Source organism: Candoia aspera, chromosome 8 (genome assembly GCF_035149785.1).
Source record: "Candoia aspera isolate rCanAsp1 chromosome 8, rCanAsp1.hap2, whole genome shotgun sequence".
NCBI lineage: Eukaryota > Metazoa > Chordata > Lepidosauria > Squamata > Boidae > Candoia > Candoia aspera.
In genome coordinates this window covers 18,084,297-18,096,588 of record NC_086160.1, presented here as the reverse complement: position 1 = coordinate 18,096,588, position 12,292 = coordinate 18,084,297, and the positions used below count along the sequence as shown (strand labels likewise).

At 36.2% G+C, this 12,292-nt stretch overlaps 1 protein-coding gene across 1 annotated transcript in view; it reads left to right on the top strand.

Annotated features, from left to right (window-relative positions):
* PPAT (phosphoribosyl pyrophosphate amidotransferase) overlaps positions 1 to 9,336 on the top strand; it is a 49,999-nt gene extending 40,663 nt beyond the window's left edge. The window contains exons 3-11 of the mRNA XM_063310477.1: positions 1,216 to 1,422; positions 2,183 to 2,295; positions 2,423 to 2,568; positions 3,371 to 3,443; positions 4,149 to 4,300; positions 5,276 to 5,403; positions 5,763 to 5,984; positions 6,217 to 6,337; positions 7,941 to 9,336. Coding sequence (XP_063166547.1) covers positions 1,216 to 1,422; positions 2,183 to 2,295; positions 2,423 to 2,568; positions 3,371 to 3,443; positions 4,149 to 4,300; positions 5,276 to 5,403; positions 5,763 to 5,984; positions 6,217 to 6,337; positions 7,941 to 8,116 — 1,338 coding nt within the window. The 3' untranslated portion in view covers positions 8,117 to 9,336. The remainder of the gene's footprint in view (positions 1 to 1,215; positions 1,423 to 2,182; positions 2,296 to 2,422; positions 2,569 to 3,370; positions 3,444 to 4,148; positions 4,301 to 5,275; positions 5,404 to 5,762; positions 5,985 to 6,216; positions 6,338 to 7,940) is intronic.
* The last annotated feature ends 2,956 nt before the right edge of the window (positions 9,337 to 12,292 follow it).

Here is a 12,292-nt window from a genome sequence, read left to right as displayed (position 1 = left end):
ATGGGGGTTGAGCTGGAGGGTGTTTGGTCTGGCACCTGGGGGGGAAGGATATTTTTGTTTTTAGCCATGTTTTTATGGATTGTTGTGAGCTGCTTAAAGTCATTATATGAGATAGGCAGCCATATAAGTCTTGTAAAATAAATAAATATCAGGCAAAATCTGCTTGATGTGTGTTATGACCAGATAAACTATAATAGCTTAGCCCCAGCCAAGTCTGGACAATGTTTACAGCTTCTCCCTCAAAATCAGTTTTCTCTGTTATCATTAAAGTAGGCTTTCTCATGTACAAGAATCTTTTAAGAGATACTCAATTTTAAGGAATAGCCTTTCCCCCATAGTGCACTAAATTGAGAGTTTGCTGTTCTTTTCAGGTAGGTGCAGTCATGGTCAAAGCATTCCATTTTTCTGTCGTGGTGATGATGTAGAGTAGGATATAAATTAGTAAAAAGAGTTGACCATGTCCATTCAGTATTCCTTTCTTTTATTTACTTGTTTGCTTGCTTAATTAGGTTTATAGGCCACCCCAGTTCTGAGACTCTGAGTTTCTGTAATAAGATTAACACATAAAATCCCAGATTAGGATAAAACGATCAAATGGAATCCTAGAATTGACCCCCTTCTTCATGTTCTACTGCCACTATTTTCTGGCCCAATGAAGTCAATATATTGAAACTACACTTCCCAGATCCCAGCTTTCCTTTTCATTAATTAATTAATTAATTAATTTACTGGTGTGAGTCAGTCTGAAAGACAACATTTCATCTAAAAAGCAGAACAAAAACCACTGCATAGAAAATAGCTAAGATTTGTCCATGATATTTACACAAGTTTAATCTTTCCAGCTTGATGTAGAGAGGTGGCATCTTCCCAGCCACAAAACAACTGTGGTAAAGATTGTTATTATTAGTAGAAGTATTTTCAGCCAGGGATATGCTAGAAAGAAGGAAAAAATCCGAGCTTTCAATAGTTGGATCAACTGTGCATTTATTGAACAGAAATTTGACTAGAAAGATCTGATGCCAGAAAAAGATGTGCACAAAATTAGTTTTTATTAATTAGGCATTTGTTAATTAGGCATTTAATGAAACATTAAAATTGAGTAGAGCTTTTCTTTCTAAATTAGCCCAAAGGAATTAGTTTTACATTGCTATCTGCTGTAAGCAATACTGGAAACTCTGTTTAAGATCATCCATCCCATTTCCTTTTTGTCCACAGGGAATGGGTCTAGTTAATCACGTGTTCAGCGAAGATAGTCTAAAGAAGCTCTATGTTTCAAATCTTGGAATTGGCCATACAAGATACTCTACCTCTGGAGTCTCTGTCCTTGATAACTGTCAACCGTTTGTTGTGGAAACTTTGCATGGGAAGATTGCGGTCGCCCACAACGGAGAGCTCACAAATGCTATGCGACTAAGGAGGAAGGTAGGAATCAGTCTTCCTAAATTGAGGAAGCAGAAGAGGACAGTAAATTCACCCATAATAGAGAGGGTATATAACCATCTGGTAATAATAAGATGCAGAGATCATGTTAAAGGTGCAATCAGAATTCATCAGAAGTTGTAGCAGTTGGGATCAGATGGAAGAAAGGGAACCTGAAGCCTAAACCGAACCCTAATCCACAGTGGCAGGTTTCCCTTTACCTTCTCACAAGGATTTTTCATAGATATTCTGTAAAACAGAAATGTGGAATGCAAAAGTTCTATACTAAAATAAGTACTTATCTAATCCCATCTTGTATCTTTTTGATCCACGTTGCTTACTATTTCCCATTCTTTGAAAAACCGAAGACTCTGCACACTCCTTTCTTTAGCTAAAGTTGCTAAAGACTTCTTGTCGTTTCCCAATTATATGGGCTTCACGGTCAATTTTTTTAAGTTTGGGGGGGGGAAACCCCTCTCTACTATAATATGTAGTCAATATGTTACATTGATAACAGTCATTGTAACCATAACATCAACTTTTGCATGCTGAATAAGAGTTCACCATTTGTACATAGTGCTAAATTAATTACACAGTCATCTGGTTTCATTTAGCTGTCCCCACTGGCACTCTGCCGAATTCTTTATATTCCTGGGCTATCATTACATGCAAACGTGCTTCAGGATACACACAAGGTATACATATACATGATATAACCTGTACTAAAATTACATACAATAATCCTTTGTCTTTTGTTATGTAGCTAATGCGTCATGGAGTGGGATTATCTACCAGTTCTGATAGCGAATTGATCACTCAACTGCTGGCATTCACCCCTCCTTTAGAGCAAGATGATACACCAGACTGGGTAGCAAGGTAAAGCATCTGACTTGGGAGAGGAGAATTAGTATCAGTAACCTCCACTTACAGTATGCAAGACCAGCCTTGTACTTGTTGGAATTCTTGAAATAAGAAGTGTACTAAGTAAGCTTTTGTATTGCAGGATTAAAAATCTGATGAATGAAACACCCACTTCATATTCACTTCTGATGATGCATAAAGATATTATATATGCAGTTCGCGATCCCTATGGGAACCGCCCTCTCTGCATTGGCCGCCTTGTTCCAGTAGGTGATATCAATGGAAAAGGTACGATTTCCCTCTATGTAGTATGTTCCTACGAGAACTGTGCTTAAGTCGCTGAAATATGTTCATTTTAAAATACTGACACCTTTCTCAAATTCTGTTTTTTAATCAGGGCACAACCTCTGTCACCTTAAAAATGTAAATGCTGCATGCTGTAAATAAGTATGGGAAGGTCACCTATCTTTAAGTTTCTGACCTGTTCTCCAGTGAAAGTAACATGCAGCTATATGCTATATTAAATTAAATCCTGAAGTAAAACCATATGCAGTGGGTATGTTTATGATTTGTCTGTAACATCTGGAATATTTGAAAGTAAACATTTTAGGTAACCATGAGAGAGGACAAGAATATGTTCAAATGTATCAATCTACACTTTAATTTGAATACATTAATCTATTTCCAGAAATATTTTAACATTTATTTGATCTAGATTTAAATTTTGGAAAAGAACCTTTGGTATCTAGACTGGCCAGTCACCTGTGACATTAGCTTAAGTTACTTTCACACATATGTTTGCTGTGGTCATATCAATCTTTCTATTGCCATCACTATGACAAATGTGAATGACATATTTTGTTAGTGAATAGGCAATTGGATGTGTTTTGGGACATTCCAGTGTACTCATTACATCCTACAAATGTCTATTGCCTGTTTAAGTAGGCTTCTCTACCTTTCCCACTTCAGTTTTACTATAGAAAACAGCATTGCAGCCACAGCAAATGCAATGTGTAAAGTTAAACAGGTAACAATAAGGTTCCTAGAATTGTGAACACATTACTTTTATTATTGTTGAATTCTGTTACAGGGAAGAATAATGCTGAAACTGAAGGCTGGGTAGTTTCTTCCGAATCCTGTAGCTTTTTATCAATTGGTGCAGAGTAAGTTCATAATTTGTTTATTTACGGGAGAATTAAAAGCAAATTACTAATTTATTCATTGTTTAAACAAGAACTGGGCACTTTGACATCTGCCACATTGAAGTACAGCAATATTTATAGTTTTAAGACAATAAAGCATTTGGCCTGAAAATCCACATTACACTGAGTCACATTACAATTTTGGGATTAGGGCTATATTTAAAAGATAAATAATGAAATAATTCGTCTGTGAAAACTATTACATTAATAATAACTATTATTAACTATTAACTAACTATTAAACATGCTGTGTTTTTGTACATAGAATAGGAAAATGTTTTATTTGCTTCTTTTAATTGACTGCTTCATCTGTATGCTCAAAAAGCAGTGGATTTTCTCACTTTAACCCAATCCATAGTTCACTCTTAAGGAGGAAGTAAGTTCTTCCAAAATTTGAGAAAATAATAAAAAATTATTGACCTTCAGTTATAAGGGAGATATAAATTTAATAAATAGTAATAAGCACAGAATAATGATCAAAAACATCTGACAAAGTAAGGAATAAATGTAGATTTTCATAGACAACTGTGTTCTTTAGAAAAAACACATGCTATTGTCTTTCCAATCTGAAAGCACGGTATTTCTCTATAACCAATGATTTTTACAATACCAGTATTTCTAAACAAAGCAGTTGGGATGTTTAACATATACAATTATATTTTCAAGATACTACAGGGAAGTCATGCCTGGAGAGATTGTGAAAATATCCAGATATGATGTCCAAACATTAGATATTGTACCCAGACCTCAAGGAGATCCATCAGCGTTCTGCATTTTTGAATATGTATACTTTGCAAGGCCAGATAGCATTTTTGAAGGTAAACTATTTTAGACTTTAAAAATTGTACAGGTCTTCCAAATAAACCTTTAAATTTTCCTGAGTACTTCAGGAAAATGTCACAAAACAAACTTTATGACTATGTTGACTGTATTGTAGAATCAAGAGCAAGGCCTTCAGAATGTGCATGGAATTACATGGGAAATGTAGCCTAGCCTCCTTGTGGTGCAGCCCAGGCAACGTGACTTGTCATGGCTAAATAGTCTACACATCTGGCTGCTGGACCTCACAAGGATTTCCCAGCAAGAAAAAGCAGCATGAACACCGAACTGCTATGCCATACAATTAAAAAAAAAATTAACAATATGACATCAGTTAGTTGAAAGGCATTTCAATTCTTTGTAAATTCCACTGCTTTTTCTACATAGCAACAGAGGGTAGAATTGCAGTGTTCATGGGTGGAGTGTTGGATTATGAAATATTAATGGAGAATTGGGGGGGGGCCTTGGGAAAGGAATTGAAGAAAACACAATCAAGTGATAGCAGGTGACTAAGTTGACAGTGTAACTTATAAAGAGCAACTTAGCCAAGGTAGGGAGAAACCTGGGAAGAATCATTTCAAATCCCTCAGTGAAACTCTACTTAATTAACTCAATATAAATGAGGGTGGGAAATTCATATTATACTGTACTGATTCTGTATTTACCCATGCCAGCATTAAAGATACCTTACTGAAGGCTATATAGTTTCGGTTTTCTGGTCTTGCCCTGATAGGTATTTCTTGAATCGGGCCTGGACGCATTATGTGGGAATGGTTATGTAAATTAAAAATATTAGGTCACATTTTCATGAGACTTGGCCATTATGGTTGGAACTTAAGAGTTAGGGTTCCCTGCTAGATCAGCTGATTTGAAACTTTACCTCTCTGTAGATGGATTTTTAAAAGCAGAAGAATCATGCCCGATTCAAAACGTTAACATACACAAACACACACAGTGTTTTTCATTCTTCATAGGTCAGATGGTATATTCTGTAAGAAGGAGATGTGGTCAACAGCTTGCTATTGAAGCCCCCGTTGAAGCAGATTTGGTTAGCACAGTCCCAGAATCTGCAACTCCTGCAGCACTTGGCTATGCACAAAAGGTATCTCTCTACCTCTCTCTTAATTTTATTGTTAACTTTTTTAAACTATCATTTATAATTCACTTTTGCCCAATACACAACAAAACATCAACAATAAAATGAACAATAAAAAATTACTTTGGGGTCTGTTATCTTTACTCTGAATTATAATACCAAATGAATATATTAATCATGGAACAGAGAAATAGAGAGAATTCTATTAATACAGACCTTTAGCACTTGGTCTTTCCTTTGTACAGTTCAAAGCGATGAATTAAAAAGCCAGTTCATACCAAACCAATTGTCAGTATTTGTTGCGGAAATTTTTTTAATCGCTTCACCAAAAATGTACTTTGATCTCTGTGTTCGCTTGTTTTCAGTGTGGCTTACCATACATTGAGGTGCTCTGCAAAAACAGATATGTAGGAAGAACGTTCATTCAGCCAAACATGAGGTTAAGACAGCTGGGAGTGGCCAAAAAATTTGGAGTCTTGTCGGACAACTTCAGAGGAAAGCGAGTTGTCCTTATTGATGATTCTATTGTGCGAGGCAACACTATTTCACCCATAATTAAACTACTGAGAGAATCTGGTGCTAAGGAGGTATGTGAACCTACCGGAGCAGGAGGAAAAAGAAGGGAAGAGACAGTGTTTCATGACTAACTGTTCCTCTCTCAATGCTCTTCTGCTTCTCCACTAACAAGAGATCCAAACCTGTTTGATTCTTCCAACAGTTTCTTCTGTTCTTACCCTTCTCTTGTAGGATCTGAACATTATTGCAAATTATGATGTAATTAAAACACTGCCAGTATCATAATAGCATTTCTCCCCACAGGTGCACATCCGTGTGGCTTCACCTCCAATAAAATTTCCGTGTTACATGGGAATAAACATTCCAACAAAAGAAGAACTTATTGCAAACAGGCCTGAATTTCAAGACCTAGCAGGCTACATAGGTAACGTATTTTTTATTTTTCACTCAATGTTAGTAAAAGTTTCAGAAGGGTAGCCGGCTAGTCTACTGGAGCAGAAAGTTTCTTGAAGATGAATTGAGTGATTACAGCAAAAGCTTTTGTGGATCCAAGTCTGCTTCCTCAGATTGCATAAAGTGCTATCCTAAATTGAAGAGAATGCAGAAAGCAGAAACAGCAGTAATTATGTAAGAGCTTAGTTGTTACAGTAATAATAAGGCTATGTTGGTGGTTATTGAAATAAGGCATTGCAGAAATTAATTTGAGGACAATTAGTTGAGCCATGCTCTCTGCCTTTTACCTGTTTCTCTTCAGATCATGTAAAAACTAGTATAATACTCACATGAAATGATACCCTAAATTTTCTAGACATACTGAGACTGCAATACTGTTCCAATTTATTGGGATTAGAGCAAGCCCAATGGAAATCAATTGCTTAATTTTGAATGGACAATTTTACTTTCTTGAATGGAGAAAAAATCTGATGCAGCCAAAGACACATCCAGAGCCTTGCATTTACCAGGACCTATATGGGGTGGTCTTTATTTTTCCCCATCATTCCCTCCTAATGGACAGAGTACAAAGGACTTTTTATGTTGTATAAGAGAGGCAGTGCCTGGGGGACAAGGAAGTTTAAAATGAACTCTTCCTGGCACCTCCACACACACAGAACCATCCACAGGTCAACAGCAGCAGCAGAGATTTTTGTCCTCAGTTAAAGGAGGATTGTTTACATAGATCTGTATCTACTATGTATTCAATGCATTGATTTTTTTTGCATATATTAATATTTTAATGTTTAACAAAACAAGCATATTTGTTTAATAAAAGAAGCATATATTAATGTGCTGCAGTTACATGCATGTAGTTAGATAATTAATATGGAATATTAGACTATTATTAATATGGAATATTTAGTGTAGGTAACATATATTTGGTCATTATTTCATTCATCTAAATAAAAGGAACAGCATATTTTGCCTTTTATAACTGGAAATACAAAGTGACAGTGCGTACACAGCTGGTATACAGGAAACCAAAATCTTTGCTTTGGTAGTGCTCAGAAAACTTATATTGCAAATTTGATGATAATCAAGAGTAGCCAATGCTAATTGATCCATCTAATTAAACAGTGTCAGGTCTTTGCTAGTGTTGACTCTATACTTTGGATTTCTCCTTCTGAAAACAGACAGGAATTCTTACAGTTATTATGAAGTAGGTGGAAAATAGAAACATTAATAAAATCAAGATTTCAGTCAGTAGTTCTTTTTTCATTGTTTTTATTGAACTGTGATTAACAAACATTAACAAGTAACTAAATCAACATAAATTGAAGAAGCATAGAGGGAAAAAAAGATACAGAAAATACAAAAAAAAATCTGCAGTGTAAATAAAGAGACAGGTAATGTACATGATGTACAAATTTACCATATATGTACAGCCAGTAGTTCTAATGCTGCAGTTGCCAATTGCTATATCTGATTAAAGATCCAAGCATAGAAAATCTTTTGAGTTAAGCCATTTGATTTTTAGGCAGTGTAAAGTAGTGCAGTTTCAGTGATACGTTATTGTTTCTTCTCTTCTTCAGGAGCCGACAGCGTTGTTTATCTTTCCGTAGAAGGACTGGTGTCGTCTGTCCAAGAAAGCATCAAAGCAAGACAAGACAGTGAAAACAGCCTAAAAACTAACAAGTTCCGAACCGGGAAAGTCGGCCATTGTATAGCATGCCTTGTGGGAGAATACCCAGTAGAGCTAGAGTGGTGAATTTTCTGAATGTTATCACCATCGAGTCACAGTTTGGAACTGATGAAATGTGTTGCTGCTAAGCAAGTGATCAAACCACTCACATGTTTGTCTAAACCTTATTAGGAGAGAGTAAAAAGGAGCATATAAGAATACATTTTAAACAATCACGCAATAGTGGGGGACAATGCGGGGTGGGGGCGCGTATGGGTAAAAGGCCTAATAAAAATCTCTTGATTCTGTAGGTGGCCTAAATCTGCCAACAAACTTTGAAGATCTTCTCAGGCTTTCACTCACAGTATGGTTTCTTACAATTGCATTACGAGAGGTGGTGGGCCATTAAGCCATCTCACATTTTAAGCAGTGTTCAATCAGAAAAAAATGTGAATTTGATCTTAGGTCAACAGACAGATTCTTAAGTTTCACTGTTTTCATTGCTGGTTTTATCCAGCTATTTTGGATCCCTGTTTTTAAAAGTGAAGTGTCTTTTTGTTGTTTTTAAAGCTACAACTTTGGGTTATAATCCGCTACCAAAGAGACTGAATGTTATTTTTATACAGTGCATGGCTGAGACAAGGAGACTCAGGGAAATGCTAAACAAAGTTCTCTAATACCTTGAGCCTTAATTCTTTCAGGTCTGACAAATATACTTTCTGAGAGTAGCAGAGAGTAAAGTATCAGAGAGGTGTGACAGTAAAAGAATAATGGGTTGATCATCATTTGTGTACTGGACATTAGGGCTAATTTTCCCCAGTATGTTTTTTTCCGTTTCAGTGCTTCCTTAACTGATGCCTGACCGTTCTTGTTGCATGTAAGCCTTCAAAGACTCCAACACTGAAAAATTAACACACAACTTTATTTCAGTTATTTTAGCAAATATGATAATTTAATATATACTGTTTTATTCGGCGTTTCTGTGTTTTTAATACAGAATTTTTTGTTTTGAATGAATGCTAATTCACTGTTATAATTCAGATCGTATCTCTTATTTCAAGTAGAAAATAATTCCAAGTCCTAACCTCAAGACAGCCCAGCATAGGGGTTTGGTGTCTCTTCGGAGTAGTTATAAACTTTCCAAAAGGAAACTTTTAGGAGAAAACTCAGTCTGACTCTCAAGGTCCAGGTATAAGAGGTGTGATTCACACCAACCTGTTTTCGTTTTGATTGCTGCAAGAATGACATGAAGGACTTCTTGCTGTGCTTAGTCTCTTGAGAACATAAACTTGGCATATGTTTACCCTCCCTGTTCTTTCGGTATTTCATTTACATATGAATGTGCAGATAATCAAGATTCATGACCAGTAGCAAATGTGGGGCTACCTCTTATGACCCTGCTCATAGAATTATTAGTATCTGAACAGTATCCTGTGTAGGAATAAAAGAACAAGCATTGTTTCCAAATATTAATCTCCACATGTTTTGGATATTTGTCAGCACAAGAACTAACTCAAGGAGTTGTACGTATAATGCCCATTGTAGGACTGTATTATTTTAAAATATACGTGGGAGATTACATTAATTCCTTTGAATGGTATTTGATTTTATTCAATACGATTCTGTTTTCCATGTAACTGAGGAAAAACAATTGTTCTGCAGGGCTGTCATAAAATTAGGATCAGGAGATTGCTGATTTGGGATGTACAGGGCTTATTTCTCATTATAGCTGAGTCCATTTGGCGAAAGGTTGAAGGTCTCAAAACTCCTCTCCCAAAATTTTTCTGAATCTTTGTTGGGTACTTGGCGTTCTCTGTACTTTGCTTCTCTTCCTGCAGATGCTTTATTACCAGGCCAAGTCATATTATCAGTGCATGGATCTGAATCTCCACACCTTATCTCTGCCTCCAAGCATAATAGCTGCTCTTGCTACCACCGACGTTCCATGGAACACTTCACCTGGCCTCTTTCCACTAATTCCACCGGGTGAGAGAGAGGGTTCCCACAATCTGTGCTGCTTGTCTAGCAAATGGTGCGGGGAGCAAAAAATGGTAATAAATTCTATTGATTCCCTGATCCTGTAGCATTAAGGTGTATGGCTATGGGAACCCTTCTTCTGCCCTCCCTTTGGGACATAGATCAATTTCACAAGCGATAAACAAAATCAAGCTTTATTTTATAAAAATACCTGTTTAGCTTTATGTAGTCACATACAAAACATTTAGCAGCAAAGAAGACAAAAAGAGAAAGCTATTCCAATCATAGATCATGGCTTGAAAATATCTCCCATTGAAAAAAAATATATAAATGCATTAGATTTTTAACTTTATATTTTTGATCTATTGTATGACACCTGGAGCCGCAATGTCTGAACTGGGCAGCCATATAAATTAAATAAAAATACAGAAGATAAAGGCTATGGGTAGACCATAAGATGCTGCTAGTCTGCACACATACAATTACTCAGCTTGTACATAGAAAATAAATACTAGAGACAAAATCTTAAGCTCACATAATCAAAATTCATACACAATATACCAGCTAAACTTTTTTTACCTACCCTTTCAGAGATGGCCATATACTGAGACATTTTCTCTGTCTCAATTCTTCCTAAACTTCCCCTCTGGGGATTCCAGTCAGTCAGTTCTGAAGCAGTGGGGGAGATGGAACAAATCCTCTCTCTGTTGTCAGCTCTGTTCCCATGTCTCTCTCATTCTGAATCTTGAATTAACTTGGGATCGAGGTTTACTGCCTATGTATTTTTATTTTATTTACTTTTATCCCACCTTTATTATTTTTATAAATAACTCAGGTGGTGAACGTACCTAATACTCCTTTCTCCGCCTATTTTCCCCACAACAACCCTGCGAGGTGAGTTGGGCTGAGAGTGAGTGACTGGCCCAAAGTCACCCAGGTGGCTTTCATGCCTAGGCAGGACTACAACTCACAGTCTCCTGGTTTCTAGGACAGCACCTTAACCACTAGACCAAACTGGCTCTCTTTTTATTAGTCTGCTCCTAGAATATTTGAGCTTCATAAGGGTCTAAGACCTTGCAGAGATTGTTTATACCACAGTGAAGTTTTCCTTTCTCCAACCTAGAAAGGTCCCTAATTGAATCAGAATGCATCATCAGGAATGGCATCCATTAAGACAACTGTTGGCACGTAGAAGTCCAGTGAAAAATATGTCTTAATAGACTGCAGTTAATATGGAACACCAAATCTAGGCAGAGGAAATCATTATTTTTTCCATTTTAAATACAACCATTTAAAACGTGTGAGTATGGGAAACAAATTAACAGATTTAAGAATGGTTGGAAGACCTGGTTTTTCTCCCCCTCCCAAAATTAATTCCTATATGGAGAACTGCACAGAGAAACATACTGGATGTTGCAGTGCTACATGGTGAAATGTAAATATACATGGTGTTAATAGCAATTAATTTCCGTCCCATGTCTGTACATAAGAAGATGATTGTGTGGAAAACCTTTTTCACAATGTGCGTATGAATGGTTTTTAGTGCAATAACAGTTTAAGCTAGGAAGCTTTGCTTTCATTTTTATTTGATTTTCAAACACTCATGTAAGTGGTAAAAATGTGAATATTCATGAAGAAAATGGGCTGCAAAGTTCAAAAGATCTTCCATAACTACTGCCTGTTAAATTATAAGGCTGCCATTGACAACAATGAGGAAAGAGAAGTGCACTGGAAATGCTATCCAGTTAAAATTGTCTGTTATCTTTAAAAATAAATTGATTTTTTAAAAAAAACCCTCAGTATAACTGTTTATTATTTTTAAGCCATGTGAATTACAGTGCTTGATTGCCTTAAGCCCACTTGTGTTCCCTACTCTGTACTGATTGCGCCAAAGCAATATTAATAACATAACTAAATTCAGTTTTCTCTGTATTTATTGTGAAGAATGGCCATGGTTCCTTAAGAAATGCAAATGTGCCAAATTAACTTTGAAAGTCATGCAAATAACCATAGAGTATTAGTAACAAGCATGCAACATATGTAGATCCTCACCTTGGCTTTCCAATAGCATTCTGCTAAAGATCAGTTTGGTTTATTAGATCTTTTAACTTAGTTCCAGAAAAATGATTTCTGATTTTTGGGGAAGGGTAAAATACAATCCAAATATCTGAGAAATTGATTCATTTGTGGGCTTTTAATGTGCTAAAAGATTTCATCTTTCAGGGATGAATTGTTTTCACCTCTAACAAACTGAGGACTACTTTTTATGAGGAAGAAAATGAAGCT